A 25351-nucleotide genomic window follows, 5' to 3' on the forward strand; every position below is an offset into this window, starting at 1 on the left:
AAATTCCTTTGACAGTTTCTCCACTTTTATCTTGGCCTTTGGGAAAATTTTTTTTTTTATCACTCGTTTTTATTATAGTCCTCTTTAGATGCTATATAGCTTTCAGAAAAAGTTCTCTTTGTGTGGATTCACTTCCAGAGACAAATGCATGATTGTGTTTGGAAAGCAAAACCGAAAGTCAACTGAACGTGACGGGACTTTGAACCAATATACTTCCTACATGTGGTTGATGAAACACTCTCGTATCATTACCTGAGGCATTTCTCCAATTTTTAAGACCTCTCTGCCCCTATTCCTCACATATTTTACATCTTTGTTTAACACCACGAATCCCAATTTAGATTTTACATTTTACGGAGATGCATATTTCTGGCTGAAGTAATGCGTGGGGATTCTGTTAGATGCTTTTAAACCTTAAGCAACCTCTGTGTAGTCCATCATCATCACCAGAAATTGTAGATCTTCTCCTGCCTTTTATTGGTTTAATAATTAGTTTTGACTACAGCTGTTGTAGTTTACTACTGTGTAACCCCTCATATCCTGGCAAGTACAGACTGTAGGTCTGTGCCTGGTGCTATCCATCAGATAAGTATTAGTTTATTTTCTGAACACTTCTCAACTAAGTAGTGCTTTATCCACTTGATAGTGGATATACTCCTTGGTCAGGGATGTAGCATCAAACAATAATATTGTTGAATCATATACAAACCAAACCTGCACACAAATTTTTCAATCTTCTGTATTTGTATAATCTAAGTGTTTTTTCTTTCATTTTATTTTGCCATCATGAACCAGTTCATTAAATACTTTAGTTATGCATGTTATGGTGGAAACTTATGACTATTGTTTTTGTTTTTTTTTCCCATGGATTTGGTTAAATATGGAAATTGTGTTAGTAATTTGTTAATGAAGAAGGCCTTTTATGGAAACTACTTTGAGGAAGTGAAAGAGAGCAAATGCTCTTACATCGCATTGTTTAATGACTAAAAGTTATTTTTTTTTCTTAAGACTATTTGGGTCTTGGAAGGAAAACAATGTTTTCTTCATGATGTAATGTCTATCAAAATACTCAATTGTTTCCTTCAAACAGTGATTGTGCAAATTCTCATGATTTTTCCCACCTTGTCTATTTCAAGTATTTATAGATGCTAATGTGCTTAATATTATTTGTGTTTTTGGTTCCTATGATGTAAACAAAAGCTTGATATTGGTGTGATCAACAGAAATCTGCTCTGATTTAGTTCTACATGTACATGTATATTGACAGAAAATAAATTTCTTAATTTTGAAGTTTTTTTCTTAGAAAGGTTGTGTCGAAATTACTTAAATTGATAGAGAAACTGAAGATATCTATAGTCATAAGGGATGCATCTGTGACAGGTTATAGTGCCTCTTTCATCATGCGGAGCTATTAAAACAAATGTTTTTCAAATTAATGACTAATCAACCTCAAGTTGTTTTAAAAAAACTTTAATGTGATCTTAACTCCCACAAAAATATTCCATAATGATTGAAATTACTTACAATTATATTGGTCTTGGGGCATAAATTTTTGGTTTCTTTCAATTCATGGCATGATTCTAGAGCTCTCACAGTATGTGGGAATTGTTTATCTGAGATGTGTAATTTGCATGGCGGTATTTTTTTAAGAACACCTGATATTCAAAAAAATATGCATGAAGGACTTTGAACCAATAATTATGTTATGTGGTTATGACCCATATTCTACCCACTTCATCTCTGCCAATATCTTTCTTGAAGTTAAAAAACACTGTATAATATGCATAAGTTTTATAGATTTGACTACTTGTACAGGAGTATGTTGTGTTTTTTGAAAACTGATTATGAGAGTTGCTGAAATTTTTTTAATTGGATGTTTTGAAATTGTACCAAACCAACCACCAATGTTCTATCCATATCACAGAATATCTTTTCTAATCCACCAGATAAATCTCTTTTTAATTAGCTGCTAAATAATATACTGTTAGTACTGTATTTTGTCAACAGGTTTTTTAGGAATAGCTGCTGGATGACAATTTATAACATAACCAAAGTAAAGCGCACGCTCTGATTGGTCAATTAAGTGCCCCCCATTTGCCCATGGGTGTACGCTTCTGATGTGAGCAAATGCAAAGACCATTTTTCTGCGCTTGCTTGTTTTTTCTGGTCACGTAAGATTTGTTAAATGAAAGGGAACTCTTTAGCTACAATGTATCAATGTTATGTTATAAAACAAACGGTAAACACCACAGCATACACTATTGAGTTATGGATGCACTTCGGAGGTTTACTAAGCACTCAAGAAGCTAGAGTCACTCTCGGCTATCGCCTCAAGCGACTCTTACGCTTCTCTCGTGCTTAGCAACCTCCCCGTGTGCACCATAACTCAATATTGTAGGCTGTGGTGTTTACCATTTGTTAATTATATGGTGGTTGTTGTACAATGTAGATAGCCACTCTGAGGTTCTTTAGATACATGCTGGCTCATCATGCATTGGAAAATAAATGTTTAAATCTTAAAATCTTCAATTATTAGTAACTAAAGAACTGCCTGTGCATGTTGTCCTTTTAATTCATTTCCAGGTTTGTTTCTCTTACTGTTTATCCTATCAACTATACCTCTTAAATCAGTAATGACCATTAAAAAGGTATCATGTAGTGAAGAGAATAGAATAAAATTATTTTTTACATAACTTGTATGTGTAAAGATGTCCAGTGGTAAAGATGGTAATTTTGTTTGATGAGCAAAAGTAGCTGTATTTGGGAAAAGTTCATCTGTAATAGGTCTCTCACAAGCAAAATCTAGTGCAACTCTCTCAACCAATTAATGGTACATTTAAATGTACATGTTTAAAGGTAATATTTGCTTGGTTGCTAAGTAGAAGTTCCCCTGTACGTACATTGTATTCATTCTCGTCAACTTATTGTGGCATTTTTCATTTTGCGTTTCGTTGTCGGGACAATTTACACCTGTACTTCAGGTTTTGTTTTTTGTAACACTTTTATATTGATGAAAAAGCACTTGACCTAACTTAAGTGTTTGCAAGAAATTTGTATAACTCTACACATGTGAATTGTGTTGTTTTAAATACAATTAAGTTGTTCTGAAATCACATCAATTTTACAGCAGCAAGTGTGTGTTATGTCACTTTAAACATGTGTGTAAAATGTTTTGTTGGTCATTTCTTTAACAGTTCCACCAGAATTCAGAAGCAGTAGTGGTGACAAAGTAGTTGTTGAGGGTACTGACCCCAGTGATATAACATTGGAGTGTAATGCAGATGGTGAACCAACACCAAACATCACCTGGACCAAAGTATATGATAATGGAAGTGACAGTGGTGTACTGGAAACTAAAAATCAGTTTGTCCTTGCAAACAACAGAACTAGCAGTGGAACATATCGCTGTACAGCATATAATGGAATAGGAACTGCACCAAATCGTACAGTTAAAGTAGAAGTTAACTGTAAGTAGATAAACTGTATGTTGTACTTTAAATTTGGTGTCTATCTTTTATAGACTGTAGGCTGGAATGATTGTCATAGTTAAAATAACACAAAATAAAACTCAAAAAAGGAAAAGAAGACTTGTAAATTAACCTCAGAGAAAAGTGAATATTTACTTTTTATGATGGTATAACCATGTGGGCACTTGAATAAAAAAACTAAATAATGTTATTCAAATAGAGGGTGATAATGCAGGCAGGGTGTTAAAAAAAACTCTGCAGTGTAGTATGAGGCATTGTGAAACGAAAAGAACCGAAACAAAATTAAAATCTGTAATGTGCCAAATGGAAATCTGTAATTTTATAACTTTGAGCAATTTTGCAAGTTATGTGTTCAGATTTCTCTTGGCAAATAACAGATTTTAATTTTGTCTCATTTTGTTTTGTGAATTTCAGTATGCAATAAAAGCTGCATGTCAGAAAAAAAAAAAAGAAAAGGAAAGGAAAGGAGGAGCAAGCAAATGCCATGTGACAATAGACTTAACAGAAAAATGTTTGCCTCTTGGGTTTAAAGTACATGTATGGACAGTTTGCCCATCCCCTCCCCGTCAATTTAAGGATGTGTGGCATTGTTACATGCTCTGATACTGATGCATGATCAAATCTTTTTTTTTTTTTTTATCTTTAGTTAAACCAGAGAATGTCAAGTTAGTGGTGAATGACTCAACTCTCTGTGAAGGTGATGTCATCAGCATCACTTGCTCAGCTGATGGTAAACCTGCAGTGCACAGTTATCAACTATTTGAGAATGGAATACAAGTTAATGATGGAAACAGCTCAGCTGGGGTATGGATAAGGAAAGATTTGAAAGAAGGAGACTTAAGCTATAGATGTGAGGCTAATAACACTATTGATACAACTGGGAAAACTGTCAATGTCACAGTGAAAGGTAGAGTGTATGAATGTAGCTGTTAAGCATAGTGAGGGCTTGAAATGAATGGTAGCTAAGTAGCCACAGACTACAAGAAATTCAGGTTTGACTAAGGTCTTTTTTTATTTCTACCAGCCAGTTTGGCTAGTAAACAGACTGAAATTGTTGTAACATTAAAGTTGTCATTTTCCACTTGGCTAGTAAGTTGAAAAGTTAGTGTCAAGCTCTGAGTGATAGTCTCCTCAATTAGCTAATCCACAGCTAAAAACATTGACACATTAATAAAATTTTCATTCATTCGTTCATTCACTGTTGCGTTATATGAGAATACAGGTACTTGTAGCCTGTGGTTTAGATCATAAGTGAGCCTGCTAGAAAAGAGATCGACATGAACTAACAATAGTTGCATCATTTTCATCCCAGTGTTTTGCAATTGTGGCTGAAATGCATGTGCACAGCCAAAAATTGCCTTTTTCTTAAACAGTAAATTTAGCAAGAAGCTTAGCTCTTACTGAAAATCCTCATAAAGGAAAAATAAGAAAAGAAATTAGAACATACCGGAGTCTTGGGATAAGAAACATGTAATCAGAAAAGTCAGACACAAATCTAGATATTTACTTTGAATTCTTCTGTTGTTTTTTAATGTAATGATGTACTTTCTTTAATGTTGAACCCATTAAAATATATTCTTTTGTGTGGAATGAACTCAAACTGCAGGACTTCTTCATTTCTTAAGAATGCCTTTGCATTATGAAAATGTATATGTATAGCTATAAAAATAAAATTTGATGAGTGTGTAGTTTCCTTTAATTTACACTGTCTAGTAATTTTTTTTTTTATATCTTTTCCTCTGTGCAGTTCCCTCTAAAGTTTATCCATTGGAGAACATCACCGTTATAGAGGGTGAAAACAGGACTTTAGTCTGTAATGTTTCTGGAAGTCCTTTGCTGGATGTAACATGGACAGAAGTTAACCCTGGAAGTCAGTCCAATGTAAAAAACATGCTTTATCTCACAAACATCAGCAGGAATGATGCTGGTGAATACAAATGTAAAGCTACAAATGACTGTGGAAATAGCTCTGCCAGCACTTTTCTCACTGTTTACTGTAAGTGATTATTATTATTAGTGATCTATGTGTGAGATTTCTGCGCTGTGAGGCACCTCTCTTTCTTTTCTCAAGCTTGATTTGATACTATTATTTATAGAGTAAGAAGCACTAGGGAGGCTGCATTGTTTTACTTCCTTGAAAACTGAATACAGAAGTCAGAATACACAATATTATATGTACTAGTTGTGGAATTTCTTTTAAAGAATTAAATTTGATATATTGAGTTCAACTTGGTTAATAGAAATTCATATCTGCAAGCAACCATGCAAGAAAATTTTGACAAACTACCTAGGATTGAGAATGGTGAGTGCTTTGTTATTCATTCGTCAACCTGACAGGGAGGCACAAAAGGCGAGTGACATGTCAGCAGCTGATAGGTGATATCAAACAAATAAAAAAATTGTGTCATTTTTCACATGGAAAGTTACGGCTTTCCTTGGTGCTGGAGATTGTTGTAAAATCCCGAAGTTAATATATTAATTTTTAAGGAGATTTTCTACCCAACAGTTTTGGAAAACCCTGTGTGATAGGTATAATGCAATGACCTGTGACACTATTTCTGATTCAATTCTTACAGATAAACCGGAGAATTTCAAGTTCACAGTGAGTAAATCAACTGTGTGCCAGGGCACTGTGGTCACCTTCAACTGTTCAGCAGATGGAATTCCCCTGGTGGATACCTATCAGTTGTTAGAGAATGATAAACCTGTGAGTGATGGCAGCAACCGTCTTGGAATGTGGACCAGGAATATGTCAACTGGAGGAGTGTTCAAGTACAAATGCATGGCAAACAACTCTGCAGGAACAGCATACAGTATGAGAACTGTTACTGTAAATGGTGAGCAACTAATTCCATGTACAATATATGATTATCATGATTATGACATTTTTAAAAACAGTCAGTCAGTCATTCATCTTATACAGAAAGTACATGTATTTGTTTCTAACCACAATTAAGTCAAGGATAGGATTCTGGATGGCTGAGATGCTCAAGAAACAATTAAACAAATTACTTTTAGTGAATGTACAGTGTATGTTGTCTAATTTCTTGCTCTCTCTTTCCATGATTTCTATGTGGCATTTTGTTACACTCACACTAGAAGCTTATCAGTAATATGTGGAAAATGAGGTTGCAGCTACATTGTACTTTATTTCAGTGACTAATAATTGCCTCGGGAGGGAATTTTTTTTTTGTAGAGTTAGTGCCCAACTGACAATGCTGGACCAAAGTGCAAATGCTGTGTTAGTTACTTTGTAAGGCAGACTGTGCTTGTTATCACAGCTTGGCAAGTGGTCCAGGAGTAAACCACAAGCACATACCCACTAATCTCTTTTTAGTACTGTAACTGTGAAAAAGTACAACCCCTCCACAAATTAAGTTTAGTCAGAAAATTCCGTGAAGGAGGACCTACAAAGCACACCTACTAAGATGGAGTGCACTCTAATGCTGCAAAGGTCCCTCTTCCAGAGAGAGTCTCTCTCCAGGGGCTCTGACTGTCATTGGGTAAATTATCCTAGCACACTGAAGATCACTCTCATAATTGCTGCTTTAACTGCAGTTCACATACATGATTTCACATGTTACAAATGTTGACTCTACTTTGCTGGCTTATTATGAACCAACATAATGATCAGCTCCCAGTAGGCTTGTTAGCTCAGTTGGTAGAGCACTGCACCAGTATTGCAGAGGTCACGGGTTCAAATCGCATACGGGCCTGAATTTTTTGCAGGCCTTACTTTCACTACTGCTTTAAAGTAGTGGTCATTACTGCAAAGATCACTCTCATACTTATTTCTTTAACTGCATTTCACATAAATTATGTGATTTTCATATATTCACAAACATTGACACCAACAGTTCCTTTCAAGTTTCACTACTGCTGTCCATTTGCCTTTGACTTGACAATCATGATTGCTGGGAATGTCCATGTCGGAATTATTATCATGTAACTGTGTGTACAATTGTCTAAAAACAGTCGGTGCTTTCGGTAAAATCCAACACATGGTTTAGCAAAAAAATTAAAAAATTAAAAAAAAAATCGTGTTAGGCTGCCATACAAAACTCTAGTAGAGTTGTGGATTGCAAAATCCTAAAGAATTAGGATCAATAATTTGGGTTACTGAGTTGTTGTTATTCCCATGTTCATGTCAAACTGTAAATAACTATGTTGTTCATTTGTTTTAATATTACAGTATCCTCATCCATACAAGAAATATTAGATCAAAATGTAACTGAAGGAAACAACTTGACTCTGACATGTAATGTATCTGGAATCCCAACACCTGTGGTGTCTTGGATTAAGCCTGATGGTCAGAGGTTTAATGAAAGTGTGTTGGAGCTTTTGAAAGTTAGTAGGAATCAAAGTGGGACGTACAGATGTGAAGCCAGTAATGACTGTGGCAATGCAGTGAAGACAGCAAGCGTTGAAGTGCAATGTAAGCAAAAGTTATCCTTTACCTGTTATTAATTTTCATGTATTTCTGTGTCTTAGCATAACAATTTGCCTGTCAGTGTTGCTGTATTGTTGGACAGACTTGTTATGTGCTAGACTCAAAAGCATCACTGAGGACTTTCCTAAAAGTGGGTGAATGCTAATTTGTTTATTGCGATTGATCAATGAAAAAAGGAACTCATACTTGAGTTGCAGTCACAGTAAGCTAAAATTAAGGGTTTTCCAAGGGCTATAATATACTGTATACATAACTGTTGTTATGTAGACAAAAAAAAATTAACATTTCAAGAATGATTAGGCAAACTGAAAAGCTATTTAAGGCCAAAAACCCTCAAGCTAAGCAAATGATAAGAGCCCTAGGCACCTGTTGAACTGGCTCAAAGTTTACTTTCCCTCAAACACCTGTAGCTTTAAAATAAAGCTTTAACACACAAGCAGTATTTTGAACACTGCATGTAGTGAGAAATGTCAGGGATACACAAATGTCAGTATTCCATCAGCTATGGATAAAGAAGGTGACCCCCTTGGCTACTTTAAATATCTAAATGTAACTTACAATGGCCAAAGAAGGTATACTTATAAATTGTCTCTTTCTTCCGCAGACAAACCAGAGAATGTCCAGCTAATGAGTTCTGCCACCAACTACAAAGCATGTAGGGGAGATGTCATTAGCTTTAACTGCTCGGCTGATGCTAATCCAGCAGTGGTATCATACCAGCTGTTTGAGAACGAAACTGCTATTTTAAACACGAGTGCCACAGGAATGTGGAGCAAGACTTTGGAAAATGAAGGAGTGTTTATCTACAAATGTGTGGCTCATAACAAGCTGGGATCAATGTACAGTACAAATGTCATGCTAACAGTCAATGGTAATTTCTTTGAATTTTATCACTTTTAATCAACTTTTAGCCAGTTTGCTCCTATAAGACATATTTCAAAGTAAAAGACAGTTCACAAGTGATCATCATGCTATATAAATGTCCCATCATACAAAGAAGTGATCATCACTTAGTAAATCTTGTTCTACATTATGTTTCCAATTTCATGAAATTGTACCATAGTTTTATTTAGTTATATTATTTTATTTATGAACTTTTGTTTCAAGCCCTATTTCACCTTACACCTGTCTATTAAAAGTGAACTTATGTAAAACCACACAAACAAATAGTCCATTGTACAGTTGCTTGTCTTATTACCAAGCCTTTGAACAGGAGTGAGGCTTAGGGTGACCTAATGTCGTGATACAAATGTTGCTACTCATAAAATGTAAATTACTTTGTTATTATACTACTGTAACCAGATACTGGTCTCTATCACAACAATGCCACCTTTACCCTCACTCTGAATCAAAGGCTTGGCAACCAAGTACACAACTGTTAAATGACCTACTCCATGAGAATGATGCAGAATATTATTTTGAAAAAGGGAGCAGTTTCCATAATTACACAATTAATATTTTGCTCTGAGGAATTGTTTATGCTCAAAATGTCAGCTCTAGAAACTCTTTACACAGGTCAATCTACATCATTTATCAACCCAGTTGATAAAAGGAAAGTATCTTTTAGTACCTTGCACTCACACATCACCACAGTTTCTTCAGATACTTTCCCCTTTTATCAATCAACATAAATTATAACATAGCTTGTAATTTCGTGCAATCAAATTCAATATCATAAGTGAGCTTCATTTACCCATTGTGCATGCTGGTGACATCAGCAAACAAATGCCTTGCAAAAAAATGTTTTCTCGCGAGTGATCTCAGCATTTTTCATTGAAAAACGTGAAAAACTTCCGCTAAAAAGATAAACTAGAGAAGGCAATAATCAAACAAGCCAATGAAGATCTGTGTACTTTTTCTTTGGGGATGGATTTTTTAACTCCCGAGAAAGAACCCAGAGAAAGGGAAAACAGAAAACAATCAATGCTGGTTTCTTCTTGTTTTGCAACTCTAAGTTCATTTACATGCATGAATCACCTGTCAGTTTTTGATCAATCTAAGATGAGGTCACTGAAGCATAGAAAAATAATTTTCTAAAATAAAATAAACAACACATTGAGACGTAGGAGAGGGAGTTTCTGCCCTTTATACATAAACTACTGCGTTAAAAATGTTATAAAACAATTGGTTCATTGTGTTAGCTGCAAATTCATCCAAGATTGAAGCACTTGGGAAGTTTGGAGAGCACTCAAGAAGCTAGAGTCAATTACAAGAACTTTGACACTTAAGAGCTGATGTAGAGACTCGATGGCCATATGGGAAATGTTCGCTTAGAATAATGCTCAGAATGATGTTTGGCTAAAGTGACCAGCTGCTATATGTATTTAAACCTTTCATCATTTTCACTCTTCATTTTACAGTACCTTCTTCAATTATCCAAATAACACAACATCAGAGTGTAACTGAGGGTGACAATGTGACTCTCTTGTGTAATGTATCTGGAGTGCCCCCACCAATGGTGTATTGGGTGAAACCTAATGGTAGCCGTAATGAGGGATTGAAGTTGGAAGTTAAAAATGTTAAGAGGAAAGAAGCTGGTGAATACAAGTGTGAAGCCAGTAATGAGTGTGGCAATTCAACCAAGATGACAAGAATTGATGTGCAGTGTAAGTACATGTAAAAGTTGTCCCATGTTACTTGTTGCTTCTTGTATGTCTTTATCACAGTATATCAATTTGTTATACTTAGTATTTCAATTTTTCGTTGGAGAGACCTGTTTTTGTGAAGCTTACGATATGACTCAAAAGCATCACTGAAACTTTTTTTCCTATTCCTTAAAAGTGGGTGAATAGTAATTGGCTAATTTCGATCAAACAATGAAAAATGGAACTCATATTTGAGATGTAGGCACAGTAAGCTAAAATGAAGGGTTTCCCAAGAGGCTGTAACGTTGCTCTGATAGCATAGGTGAGAAAATGTTGCAAGTGTTCAGGAATAATTGGGTAAAATGAAAAGCCACTTTGAGGCTCAAAAAGCCTCCATAAGCTATCTTAAAGCCAAGCTAATGGCAAGAGATAATTTGAATACATCGACAAAGTTGAAATGGTAAATTGGCCACCGTTACGATTATAAAAGCTGTCGTTTCGAGCGTTAGCCCTTCGTCGGAGCGAAGGGCTAACGCTCGAAACGTCAGCTTTTTTATAATCGTAACGGTGGCCAAGTTACTATTTCAACTTTGTTGATATATTCAAATTGTTTCGTTACCCCCCACTGATGCAGCCCCAAACAGTTTCTTTAGAAACTATCAGCCTTTAGAATGGCAAGAGAACACGGCATCTCTTAAACTGGCTCAAAGTTTTATTTACCGCAGGTACATGTGGCTATGACATAACTATTCTACTTAAAAGATTTGTACAGTGCTGAGGGAAACGTCAGTGACAGAGAAGTGTAGGCATTCCATCAGCCAGGTCAAGGGGAGGGCTTCTTGCATACCACATGAATATTCATCAATAAATTGTTTCGTTCTTCCTCAGTCAAACCAGAGAATGTCCAGTTAAATAGTTCAGCCGTGAATAAGAAAGCGTGTAAGGGAAAAGTCATCACCTTTAACTGCTCGGCTGATGCATATCCAGCAGTGACATACCAGCTGTTTGAGAACGAAACTGCCATTTTCAACACAAGTGCTGCAGGAATGTGGAGCAAGACTTTGGAAAATGAAGGAGTTTTTGTCTACAAATGTGTGGCCAACAACTCTCTTGGATCAGGAAACAGCAGTAGTGTTGCTATCACTGTGAATGGTAAACAAAATAACCAAATTTATGATCAGCTATACAAGCAAACATGGCATTTTGATGAGTGCACTTTTACGTACATTCGGTCAATTACAAGAACTTTGACACTTAGAAGCTGACGTTGAGACTCGATGGCCATATGGGAAATGGTAGCTTAGAATGATGTTCAGAATGATGTTTGGCTAAAGTGACCAGCTGCTATATGTATTTAAAACTTTCATCATTTTCACTCTTCATTTTACAGTACCTTCTTCAATTATCCAAATAACACAACATCAGAGTGTAACTGAGGGTGACAATGTGACTCTCTTGTGTAATGTATCTGGAGTGCCCCCACCAATGGTGTATTGGGTGAAACCTAATGGTAGCCGTAATGAGGGATTGAAGTTGGAAGTTAAAAATGTTAAGAGGAAAGAAGCTGGTGAATACAAGTGTGAAGCCAGTAATGAGTGTGGCAATTCAACCAAGATGACAAGAATTGATGTGCAGTGTAAGTACATGTAAAAGTTGTCCCATGTTACTTGTTGCTTCTTGTATGTCTTTATCACAGTATATCAATTTGTTATACTTAGTATTTCAATTTTTCGTTGGAGAGACCTGTTTTTGTGAAGCTTACGATATGACTCAAAAGCATCACTGAAACTTTTTTTCCTATTCCTTAAAAGTGGGTGAATAGTAATTGGCTAATTTCGATCAAACAATGAAAAATGGAACTCATATTTGAGATGTAGGCACAGTAAGCTAAAATGAAGGGTTTCCCAAGAGGCTGTAACGTTGCTCTGATAGCATTGGTGAGAAAATGTTGCAAGTGTTCAGGAATAATTGGGTAAAATGAAAAGCCACTTTGAGGCTCAAAAAGCCTCCATAAGCTATCTTAAAGCCAAGCTAATGGCAAGAGATAATTTGAATACATCGACAAAGTTGAAATGGTATATTGGCCACCGTTACGATTATAAAAGCTGACGTTTCGAGCGTTGGCCCTTCGTCGGAGCGAAGGGCTAACGACGAAGGGCTAACGCTCGAAACGTCAGCTTTTTTATAATCGTAACGGTGGCCAAGTTACTATTTCAACTTTGTTGATATATTCAAATTGTTTCGTTACCCCCACCGACGCAGCCCCAAACAGTTTCTTTAGAACTATCAGCCTTTATAATGGCAAGACAGCTTGGCATCTCTTAAACTGGCTCAAAGTTTTATTTACCGCAGGTACATGTGGCCATGACATAACTATTCTACTTAAAAGATTTGTACAGTGCTGAGGGAAACGTCAGTGACACAGAAGTGTAGGCATTCCATCAGCCAGGTCAAGGGGAGGGCTTCTTGCATGCCACATAAATATTCATCAATAACTATTGTTTCGTTCTTCCTTAGTCAAACCAGAGAATGTCCAGTTAAATAGTTCAGCCGTGAATAAGAAAGCGTGTAAGGGAAAAGTCATCACCTTTAACTGCTCGGCTGATGCATATCCAGCAGTGACATCATACCAGCTGTTTGAGAACGAAACTGCCATTTTCAACACAAGTGTTGCAGGAATGTGGAGCAAAACTTTAGAAAATGAAGGAGTTTTTGTCTATAAATGTGTGGCCAACAACTCTCTTGGATCAGGAAACAGCAATAGTGTTGCTATCGCTGTGAATGGTAAACAAAATAGCCTAAATTTTGCTTTTAAAAAACAATTTTATTAACTGAACGTGCAAATAGTGGAGTAATCTGTAATAAATAAATACATCACTTACAAATAACATAGCGCGTATGCTTGCCCTATGTACATGTAAGTCCTATTGAGCCGCTATGAACAAAATCGTTATTTACGCACGCCCGTGCGTAAATAAGATGACGTGAGTAGCTTTTTACTCTTACGTATTTTTCGTGCTCTCCAAACTTCCCGCGTGCATCCATAACTCGATATACCCGCGCTAAGCATGAACAAATTCTTAATTTTCATGAGTGTTCTTTCAAGTACACTCAATTGCAAAAACTTTGTCACTGAAAAGCATGAACGATGAGACGGTTTATGGGAAATGTTCGCTTAGTTGCATTCCATAATTTATGCATATTTCATCTTATTTAGAGAAGCCATTCAAATTGAAGAGAATTCTATGTACATGTATGTTAAGAATAGAATGACGTTTGGCTGCAAGCCAGTGAACAGCTCCTATTTAAACCCTTCGTCATTTTTACTCTCCATTAATTTTTACAGTTCCTTCTTCAATTATCCAAATAACACAAGATCAGAATGTAACTGAGGGTGTCAATGTGACTCTTGCGTGTAATGTATCTGGAGTGCCTCCACCAATAGTGTCCTGGATAAAACCTAATGGTGATCGTCATGTTGGATACCTGTTGGAGGTTACAAACATTAGCAGGAATGAAGCTGGTGAATACAAATGTGAAGCCAGTAATGAGTGTGGCAATGCAACAGAGATGGCAGAGATTGGTGTGCTTTGTAAGTGTATCATTGTCTTCACTAAAGGTAGCTTTTATTACATGTATGATGTACACATGCCTAATTTGTATCAATGGGAATGAAGGTAAGGGTAATTTTTTAAAGAGATTAATGTATATAATTCGTAATAATTTCAGACAGCAAAAGGTCAGAGCAAAGTAATCACTTCATTTCTAAGATTTTCATCATATCATACTCGGCCATCCACTAATCTTTCTTTTATTTTTACATTGACATTTTTTAACACTCAGTGCTATAGATCATACAGAACTGTTAACTATATGTTTCTGCTCCCTCATCTCTTTACATTCCCATGTAAATTTTTGTATGAAATTAAAAAAAAAGTTGATTGCAGTAAGCTTCTACCATCTGCAGTATTTGACACAGTTTTCCTGTAATTCTCTCAGATAAACCAGAGAATGTGCAATTCACAACTTCTGCCATGGATAAAAAAGCATGTAGGAATAACATGATTAGCTTTAACTGCTCAGCTGATGCTAATCCATCGGTGACATCATACCAGCTGTTTGAGAATGACACTATCTTAGACACAAACCCTTCAGGAATGTTTAAAAGGAACGTGTCAATGGGCGGAGTGTTCATGTACAAATGTGTGGCCAACAACCCTCTAGGATCGAAATTCAGTTCATCCCTCATGGTCACCGTGAATGGTAAGCTTAACTGTACCTACTGACGCTGTAAAACTGTTGTTCTTGCATTCACTCACTAATTTGCATCATTGGCTTAGTTGTTTAGCATATTGGAACAAATTATTTTATACGTATGATGGACGATCCTCGCAGTAGATAGCGCTATTTGAGCAATAGCGAAATTCAGACCTGAAAAAAATCAGGCCTGTACGGGACTCGAACCACTGACCTCTGCGATACTAGTGCAGCGCTCTAACCAATTGAGCTAACAAGCCAACTGAGAGCAGGCCGTTAAGTTGATTCGTAATGAACCCGTGAAAGTGATGAATGAGATAGGCCTGATTTTTTCGAACCACTGACCTCTGCGATACTAGTGCAGCGCTCTAACCAATTGAGCTAACAAGCCAACTGAGAGCAGGCCGTTAAGTTGATTCGTAATGAACCCGTGAAAGTGATGAATGAGACAGGCCTGATTTTTTTCAGGTCTGAATTTCGCTATTGCTCAAATAGCGCTATCTACTGCGAGGATCGTCCATCATACGTATCAAATACCGCAGTTCAAAATATATGATTTTCATATATTTATTCTATCTCAAATTATTTTATATTTAGACTCAAGGCATGTAAAGGGTACAGTGGGAAAAGGGCTTTTAAAAATGTTGGTAATAGCGTTTCAGCTTTGCCTTTGTGCTTGTCAGATGATTTCGGTACAAATTCCAAAAAAAACCATTTCTATTTTAGTGATTCATATATTCGTACATTCACTTTCACTATGGTTACTAGAGTCACCTAATCAAACGAGCAACCGAAAAAAGCTGACTCTAATGAGATACTTTTCATTCCCATTAGCTGCTTTGGGCTGAAAAAGGCAAAAACGACGAATACTTGGAATGCAATCATTGAACTAGTTTGTTACACTTGACCCTCGGGGCGGGGATTGTACATGTGGTTAAGATATCGGTGTATTTTTGCTTTAAAATGTGGTGTATGCACATTAACGCCATAGCATTTTTGGCACTTTTTAAAAAAAGTTATTGTATTACTTTTTATTTTTGTTTTTATAATTCTCTATTCAATTAAGAAAATATATAATTTTTACTTTTATTTCAAACGAACTACACAGCCCATTGGCGCCATAGCAAATAAAATAAATTTAAAAAAAAAAAAAAAAACGCTTCGTGGCCCATTGGTGCCATAGACCATAAACCTTTTCGGCCTCACTCTAATCCATCATGGCGTCTCGTACAAGAAACACTAACTACTAAATACAGGAATGTCTCCGACCTGTAATTGGATGATGAAAATAGTGAAATTTAATAAGTTACATCTTAACTCCTTGCTTGTGAGTATTGTTTAACCGTGTGTCTCGAAGCAGAAGAGTGAAATATCAATGCGAGTGAAAACACTGATGTGTTAATCAAGAAATGGTTACTCACCTAACGAAGAGAAGGCAGAGCCTTCCTTGTTCAGCGAGGTCGTTCAGCGATATGCCGGCGATGACTAACTCAACTGCTTACTAGTTTCGCTGAACAAACTCATTTAGTTGGCTCAGGCTCAGTTCAGGGGGACGAAGATCGGAGACTGGAGCCATTCCTGTATTTCACCGCTGACAGGAATGACTCCGACTCATGTGTTTGTTAATTCTTTTTTGTTTGTTTTGGCTAAATAATTTATAAACTGAGATCAATTTTGAAAGTGTTTTTTATTAGGTTCTCCTTAAGTTGAACATTTTAATGCTTACAAATGAAGCCTTCTAAAATTAACACAGGGCTATGTAGTGTCAAAATTAAAATACACGTTTCGAAAATCACGCAGTTTTACATGACGCTGCGACCGATATTTTCAATTTACAGTATGCTCGGCCGGAGGACCTTTTTTCGTTTTGGCTAAATGATTTATTCACTAAGATAAAAACTGAACGAGTGCTCTTCCCTTGTTGAACGCTTAGTAATTTATACACTGAGTTAAAAACTGAAAGAGCGCTCTTCCTATTTTGAACTCCACGCTGCTTGTAATTGAAGCCCTCTTTTATTAATACAGGGCCATGAACTTTTTGTAATAATGTCGATCTATCATATGACCAGTACGACCACCCGGGCGCTTTATCGAAACAATTCTAAGAAAATTCCCGTGTGAGGGCCTGAGTGATGCGAAAGTAGAAAGAAAGAAAAAGACAGTGTGACAATAAATTTTTATTGATTGAGTAAGGTTGGGCCGTACTGGAAAATAAATGGCTCTCAGTCGTGACGCAAGGACCTCTCTGCGCTCCGTTGGTATTTTACTGTCCGGCCATCCCATTCAGTCAATAAGTGCATACTCTTTTTGCAGCAACTGCATGTCACATTTGCAACCTCACGCGGTACCTTTCCAGTGTGGCGTGACCTCAGTTTTTTTCCCGGCACGACTTCAACTTTCTGGATGCCAATAACATTGCGTGATCTTCGAAACGTGACATGTAGATGCAGCATTAATTTAAAACTTAGACACTACATGGCCCTGTAATAAATTAAGGAGGCTTCATTTACAAGCATTGTAACGTTCAACTTAAGAAGAAACTAATAAAAGACACTTTCAATTTTATCTCAGTTTGTAAATTATTTTACCAGAAGAAAAAAAATAAAATAAACGCATGAGTCGGAGCCGTTGCTGTCAGCGGTGAAATACAGGAATGGCTCCAGTCTGTTCATCCCCCCGAACTGAGCCTGAACCGACCAAATGAGTTTAGTCAGCGAAACTAGTCAGCGGATGACTTAGTCATCGCCGGAATATCGCTGAACGAGAAAGGCTCTACCTTTCCTTCGCTATGTAAGTAACCATTTCTTTTCTGACACGTCGGTGTTTTCACTCGCGTTGATATTTCATTGTTCCGCCTCGAGACACACTGTTTAACAATACTCACAAGCAAGGGGTTAAGATGTAACTTATTAAATTTTACTATTTTTATCATCCAATTACAGGTCGGAGCCATTCATTTATTTAGTCGCTAGTGTTTCTTGTACGAGACGCCATGATAAATTAGTGTGAGGCCGAAAAGGTTTATGGTCTATGGCGTCAATGGGCCATAAAGCGTTTTTATTCTTTTTTTTTTTTTTTTTTCTTTTTTGCTATGGCGTCAATGGGCTGTGTAGTTCGTTTGAAATAAAAATAAAGATGATATATTTTGTTAATTGAATAGAGAATTAAAAAAATAATGAATATAAAAATGAAAAGTAATACAATGATTTTTTAAAAGAGTGCCAAAAAATGCTATAGCGTTAATGAGCCACCATAGTGGTGGATTAGTGTGATACTTACAAAAATATTCATGTGCTGATAAGATGTTTTCATTTTTGTAGCCTTTAATTTTGTGTTTGTCCACAGTGCCTTCAACTATCAAAACAATTCAAGATAAGAATGTAACTGAAGGTGAAAATGCAACACTGACATGTACTGCATTTGGAATGCCTCAACCAAGTGTGTCTTGGATTAAGCTCAATGATCAAAATGTTGCAAAAAATGTGTTAGAGTTTGTGAACATTAGCAGGAATGAAGCTGGTAAATACAAATGTGAAGCCAGTAATGAGTGTGGCAATGCAACAGAGATGGCAACAATTGATGTAAATTGTAAGTAATTACCTGTAGGGGGAATCTATAAATATTGCATACATGTCAGTATTCAAGTGATTGTGGTATACTTTTATTTTAGAGAAACCAGAGAATGTGCAATTGAAAACTTCTGTGGTGGACAGCAAAGCATGTTTTCACTACGTGCTCTGATTGGCTAATGATAAAGTTAACTTTCTTATCGGTGATACTATCACCTTAAAATGCTCAGCTGATGTTAAGCTAGCAGTGACATCATACATGTCAATATTTTAAATTTCAACTCAATTAGTGACAATGGGCTTTGTTATAACCCACTTGGCAATGCACAGTACTTGTCCTTGATGTGTGTGGTGAGATGTAAAGTAAGGTAAATAATGTACATAAGGCGTCGTGGAAACCCAATTTGTAAGCAGTTTGGATTAATGGACGTTTAAAATAGTGATTGTGATACACTTTTCTTTTAGACCAACCAGAGAATATGAAATTCAGAACTTCTGTGATGAAAAGCAAAGTATGTCAAGGTGATACTATCACCTTCAACTGCTCAGCTGATGCTAAGCCAGCAGTGACGTCATACCAGCTGCTTGAGAATGGCAATGTCAAGAACCACAACCTTTCAGGAATGTGGAAGGAGACATTGGAAAGTGGAGGAGTGTTTGTTTACAAATGTGTGGCTAACAATACTGTGGGATCAGCAGATAGTGTGGATGTTACGTTTACTGTGAATGGTAAGCCTTGATCTTTTTACTTTGCTATGTTAATAATGTAGGATTGAATTATATGGTTTTATCCAGTGTGTACGAGTACTGTTTAATATGACTCCTCGCATCACTTTTGAGAAAAGGCATAACTTACAACTGTCTTTGTCAACAGTTTCATTTTAACTCACACTAAACCACTTTAATAATGATAATGGATTAGAAATAATAATTTTTTCCTAATGATAAACCAACTGTGATGCGAATCGCGACATTTTGAGTGTGTACTGCCAACTTTATTTAAGGGTTGAGTTTGTCTATATTCACAATTATTCACCTTATCGGCTGTAATGATGTTTGCCAGGCAGAGGTCTAGCAACAAACCCTTTTATTTGCGATTTTCCGTTTCAATTGTTGGGAGAAACAAATCGAAAATCGAGAGTTATCACCAGAATTAGCCCATCTGCTAGCTGGCAGACAAACGCGTACTTTCGTTTATCGTTTTTTACAGTGCCTTCGTCCATACAACAAATACACAACAAGACAGTGACTGAAGGTCATAATGTGACTTTGATGTGTAACGTATCTGGAATGCCTCCACCAACGGTGTCTTGGCTGAAACCTAATGGTCAGCTTCATAGTGGATATATGTTGGAGTTTGTGAACATTAGCAGGAATGAAGCCGGTGAATACAAATGTGAAGCCAGTAATGAGTGTGGTAATGCAACAGAGATGGCAACAATTGATGTGCAGTGTAAGTTTGTTGATGTTGAATGCATTTATTGTCATTTCTTTGAACTTGAGATCTTAACTGGCGAACCTCCACGTTAGCGGTTCTAAAGTCCGACAGTGTTTTATCAGAATTTGAAATGAAATAAAAATGCTTGCATTTTTAATGAATTTTTCGTGATTTGTACCTCAAAAGATCCATCAAGAATTACAAACATTTCTGGTGAGCAGATTGTAAACAATGGTGACGTGGTGAGTTTGTTCTGTATGGCAGAAGGTAATCCAGTACCAACTATAACTTGGACAAAAGTCGGCGATAGCAGTCCAGTGAACTTCCCTTTGACCATCAGTGGTAACCAGGATGAAGGACTGTACAGATGTACTGCTGAGAATGGTGTTGGAAGCTCTGTGACCAGTGATGTCAACATGACAGTACATTGTAAGTGAAGTAGTTATGTCTGTCATGATTGTATTTTGTTTGCTCACAAGCTCTTAGATAACACTGACCTACAGTAAGGATACAATTCACGAAGGTGTAGTGTTTGTTCAGACTGATACCTTAAATAGAGCAATTTCAATTGAGTGTCGACAGCACATTGGAATTGGTTTGGTTTTACTGAACTCAGCTCTCTGATTGGTCCAGAAAACTCGCGCATCCTCTCCACCAATCAGATATAAAACTAAAACAATTGCGACTTGGTCACGCCTGCTTGTTGTCACTACGTGCTCTGATTGGCTAATGATAATGTTAACTTTCTTATTGGTCGCTATAATTGTTTTTGTTTTGGGTTTTTCGACACTCACTTGAAAACTTCTCTTAAGTAACCAAGTTACCAAGTCCTTTGATGCTTGTTATGAGGTTCGTTTAACTTCTTCGTTTAGAGATTATTTTATGTACATGCATGGTTTTTGGTAGGATTCTAGTAAGTATCATTTTTTCATGTATGTGTGTCGGTACGTTTATGTCGCGAAATTGTGTTAGTAAGTGAAGTCGCCACTTAACCAGTGTACAAATGCAAATCCTAAGCTTATCTAACGGGTAAATCCTCACTTGTACAGTGCTTAGCACAGGCTGTGAGAACTAGTCTAATAATTTCTTTTCGCACGCATGTTGGTTGAGTCTGGTATGATTTTACGCTATGACCGCCTTTTTTAACCAGAGTCCTGCTACCTTTGAATCTTTGTGATGTGTCTTATAGTTCCTGCCTCAATTGTGGCCATCGGAAATCACACTGTAGTAAAGGGTGAAACTATCGTACTTTATTGTAATGTGTCTGGAACACCGCCACCTACTGTGTTATGGACTCATATAGAGTCAGGCAAAACATGGAACCGCAAGGAATGGACAATCGAAGGTATCCAAGTAGGGAACCTTGGAGAATACAGGTGTAATGCCAGCAACAAATATGGAGGAGATATCAAAAGTACCTTAATCCTTTATGAAGGTGAGTCAAGTTTATGCGGGAAATGCATCTGTTACAGAATGTAAAGAGCTTTATTACTGGGTTACCAGTAAATGCATGTTTGATATGAAATTATTTGGTATCTGATTAGGTCCAAACTAGGCATGGGGAATGCTGGTCCCTGAGTTCAACATATTTGCGATTTTATCACAGTTCTAGAAAACTTAGAAACATTTAAGGTTCTTCCAAAACTCTATCAAAATTTCAAAATCAAATTTCAACTCTAAACTGCTTCTTAAACTGAAAACAAGTTATTTGTCTCTGTTTTTTTGTTTTTAGATTTTTTGTTGTTTTTTTTTATTGAATGAATTTAAGCATCTTTTTCTCCGCTTTGTTTGTTGTAAAATGTAAATCTTTCTTTATTTGCAACTGTCATTCTTTACAGGTGGTTTTTGTGAGGAACCATGCCCTACTAGACAATTGTGTCGTAAGTTTGGAAAAACATACGTCTGTAGCTGCCGCGACGGAGAGAAAGGACCAGACTGTAAGGAAAAAGGTTCGAACAAATTTTTAATTTGTAGCAAAAACAAAGTAATTCCCTTTGCATTTGATTAATTTTGCCTTCTTTCCCAACCTTATATTAAGTGCGCCTACAGTTTTCTCCATTTGAGGCAATATTTGTTTTACAAGCTGCTGTACACATGCATTTACTAACTCCTGATATGAAGTTCATTGTTTTAGCAACTTCTATATACCTGATATAGGCCACATACACATAGACAAATTGAGTGATCATTCAAACATTGTGGTGGTCTCTAATGACTCAGCCTTTAAGATTCCAGAGCACAGAACATAGATTAAGCCAAGCACGGCACACGCATTGAAACTTGATGCTTTTCTCTAATGAATCAGCCTTTAACCTTCCAGAGAATGGACCTACATTTATACATGCGCACGAACATATAAATTTTGTACATTTAGGTGTTTTACGACTTCATACGCAATGGAAAACCGAATTGCCTTTCTGCTTAAGTTTGCGTAAGAGGCGATATTCGGTTGCGTGGATAAGCAAATGTTTGATTTGTCTGCTGCGCAAAGGTACATCTAGTTTTGCAATAAACTGGAAATGTGGGATGTTTTATCTGTTATTGACACCTGCAATTTTTTGGGACACTGAAGGTTGTAAAGTCCATATAGTTTCGCTTTATGTAATATTAGTATTTCTTTTACTCCTAACAGAGGAACCAAAGAAAACTTTTGAGGTGGGACTTAAAATAAAAAGAGAGTTTAAACAAGAATACGAGGACTTGGAAAATCCAGAAACAAAATCGCTTGTCAAGGAGATAAAAGAAAATGTGAGTGCTATGGTAACATGTACTTGATGACTGAGTGGAAGGGCCGGACGGGAAAAGTATTTGGCACCAGGATCTTTTTTTTGCGTTTTTATGGACCAAGACGAAGTCGAGGCCCATAAAAACGCAGAAAAAAAGGACGCTTATATCCAGCCATCGTTAAATAGCAAGCTTGGTTATTTTAACAAATCGGCAATGGTTTAGCGTGCTCTGTACTCCTATCGACAAAGATACTCGTCCTCACAGTGGTCAAAATGTTGTGGACTCGCCCGGCTGCGCCTCGTGAATCTGCAACAAATTGACGCTAGAGTGGGGCTTAAATTTATCCTTGTCAGTACCCTAGTACATAAGGAACAGTATGGAGAATAGGTTTGTTAACGTAAGGGTAGCGGTGTGAAGAGTTTAAGAAATCTCTAAGTCGATTGATTTTTTTTTCAGCCACCCTCACCCACTCCCTCTCCCCTTCCCTCCCCCACTTCCTCTCCCCTCTCCTCCCCCACTTATGCAGTATTTCTCTTTTTCCTAGCACAAAGCTCATCACAGCTAAAACACATATAGTTTTTTAAGTAATTTTTTCACTTAAAGCAAAAGCAGGAAACGAAGTATCAACGCATTGTACAATCATGAATGTGCACGAGTCATGTATGAGTCATGAGTCATGTATTTGTTTTATTATATATATATATATATATATGTATGTATATATGTACGTATATATATATGTATGTATGTATGTATGTATGTACATGTATGTACATGTATGTATGTATGTATGTATGTATGTATGTATGTATGTATGTATGTATGTATGTATGTATGTATGTATGTATGTATGTATGTATGTATGTATGTATGTATGTATATATATATATAAATTAATTTTTTTTTCAGACGATGGTCGAATTCCAAGGAACTGGTCTCGCGAGTGTTAAGGTGCTCAAACTGAGGTAATAGGTTTTCAAACTTTGTGTACATTAAATCAGACACTTTCTAGTAAATTGTGTTTATTGATGCACAAGAAACGCCTAGGGGGCGAAGAATAATTCTGCTTACCTACACATCACACGGGGGTGTATGTCCGTAATGGACACAGAGAATGTTCTACCTAAGGTTGTGCTACAATTTGCGAGTTTGACGTTGCAACTTAATGTGAGCAACAGGGTTTTGTTACGAAACATAGTGAGTCATATATGTACTTTAGACGCCCAAAGCAATGAGCTGCACTGGGGAACAAACCTTAAAAACCTCTACAATTTATCAGCCACATCCTCGTGATTTCCATTGATTTTCGATTAAAATGAACTTCAAATTCGCGAGGAATCTTTTTAAAGAGATGTTTACGGCGTGACTCGTGCCATCATCAGGTTATCGTGTTCCTTTGACTCTATTTTCATACACGTTACGTTAATTCAACAATAATTTAAGAAAACACCCGCCGCGCAAATGTAAGACTTGGAATGTTCAGCTATTTTTTCTTTTTCTTTTTTTAAGTCGATCTACTTTACATCCAAGCATGCAGCTCTGGTTTCAAGCGGCCAATATACAATGCTTCCTTTAATTTTAGGCAATAAGTTGTTTTGGCTGAGTCTACAATCGCACTCAGCGAAACATTCTTACTAGCAACCAGGAAGAGTACCCAAGTGCTTGTTGATGGGTTTACGATTAAAGTGAAAATATCGACATTTGGGTATCGAAAGGATGGGAGGCAAAATTGGAAAGAGGAGGGCTACAATGTTTTATTGGGGAAGCCCAGGTTTAAATTGCAGCGCTTAAAGCATCTCGGCTACGGTGCTCCCACATAACTATTTATTTTGTCGTTTTCAACTAAAAATGTTTGATTTCTTGTTTATCTTGTAGGCCCGGAAGTATCATTGCTGACTTAGAACTAACATTTAATAAGTCTGTTGGTCAAAGTAGCGTAAATGCACTGCTGACGCAAGCAAGAAAGGATGGAAAACTTGGCAATATGGAAGTTGAAGATGCGGTCGTTGGAGGAACTTTCCCAGGTTAGCTCCTCTTTCTTGGTTAATTGTTGCTGTTTTGCAGAACGAAGCATTTGGCTTTGTTTATCTCCAATATCCGACACGCCAGATTTTGGGAGACTCAGTTGATGACTTTTTACTTTGAAAGCTAACTTTTTGAGTCGTTTTAAACTGAGTCAGAGTTTAATTAACCTTACCTTGGGCCGGCTTAACTGCATTTAGAATAAGTAGGTCAGGGGTTTCTGTTTCCCAAAGGACCTGTAATTATGAATGAAATGTGTCTGGGTGGTTACACATTTAAAACTGAATTGAAGGCGGGTTTTTTTGTAAGGTTGTATGTATCTTTGTTTTGGTCAGTTTTTCTTTTTATCACAGTCTTTTGTGATGCATGTACAAGTTGTGAAAATTACTTTCTGTATTCATACCAACATTTTTTTTACATTTTGTATTTTCGTTCAATTATTTACAAATCCGTGTATCAAACTTCAGATACATCCGAGAAAGACTGTGGAACGTTCTTTGAGGGAGAAGATTGTAAAAAAGGTAAAAATTGAAGTGGAGTAAGTCAGTGAAACTCTTGAGTAGATTTTAGTGAAAGGGAGATGACTATTATCTCTGGTGCTGAGTAACGAAAGACAAGTTTAGTGTGTAGATGTTCTACTATTAACGTAGATCTTACCTTATGTCTTAAATAAGATTCTTACAAGAATCGTACAAGATCTTGTAAGATTCTCGTGTAAAGATTCTTACAAGAATCTGACAAGATCTTGTAAGATTATTGTAAGAATCTCATAAAAGATGATGGAAGATTCTTGTAAGAATCTCGTATAAGATGAT

At 36.6% G+C, this 25351-nt stretch overlaps 1 protein-coding gene across 2 annotated transcripts in view; it reads left to right on the forward strand.

Moving 5' to 3' along the window:
• LOC111332087 (hemicentin-1) overlaps positions 1–25351 on the forward strand; it is a 36646-nt gene that overhangs the window by 2363 nt on the left and 8932 nt on the right. Inside the window, exons 3-24 of one of the 2 annotated variants that reach the window (XM_088727602.1) lie at positions 3195–3467; positions 4135–4395; positions 5236–5484; positions 6065–6325; positions 7681–7923; positions 8543–8809; positions 10299–10544; positions 11412–11675; positions 11914–12159; positions 13041–13307; positions 13870–14142; positions 14523–14786; positions 18126–18368; positions 18815–19078; positions 19560–19802; positions 19974–20216; positions 20977–21222; positions 21626–21736; positions 22420–22535; positions 23424–23479; positions 24390–24538; positions 25004–25057. In XM_088727602.1, the coding sequence (XP_088583728.1) occupies positions 3195–3467; positions 4135–4395; positions 5236–5484; positions 6065–6325; positions 7681–7923; positions 8543–8809; positions 10299–10544; positions 11412–11675; positions 11914–12159; positions 13041–13307; positions 13870–14142; positions 14523–14786; positions 18126–18368; positions 18815–19078; positions 19560–19802; positions 19974–20216; positions 20977–21222; positions 21626–21736; positions 22420–22535; positions 23424–23479; positions 24390–24538; positions 25004–25057 (4839 nt within the window). The remainder of the gene's footprint in view (positions 1–3194; positions 3468–4134; positions 4396–5235; positions 5485–6064; positions 6326–7680; positions 7924–8542; positions 8810–10298; positions 10545–11411; positions 11676–11913; positions 12160–13040; positions 13308–13869; positions 14143–14522; positions 14787–18125; positions 18369–18814; positions 19079–19559; positions 19803–19973; positions 20217–20976; positions 21223–21625; positions 21737–22419; positions 22536–23423; positions 23480–24389; positions 24539–25003; positions 25058–25351) is intronic. The other variant, XM_088727603.1, reaches the window with a different exon arrangement.

Source organism: Stylophora pistillata, chromosome 7, assembly GCF_964205215.1.
Source record: "Stylophora pistillata chromosome 7, jaStyPist1.2, whole genome shotgun sequence".
NCBI lineage: Eukaryota > Metazoa > Cnidaria > Anthozoa > Scleractinia > Pocilloporidae > Stylophora > Stylophora pistillata.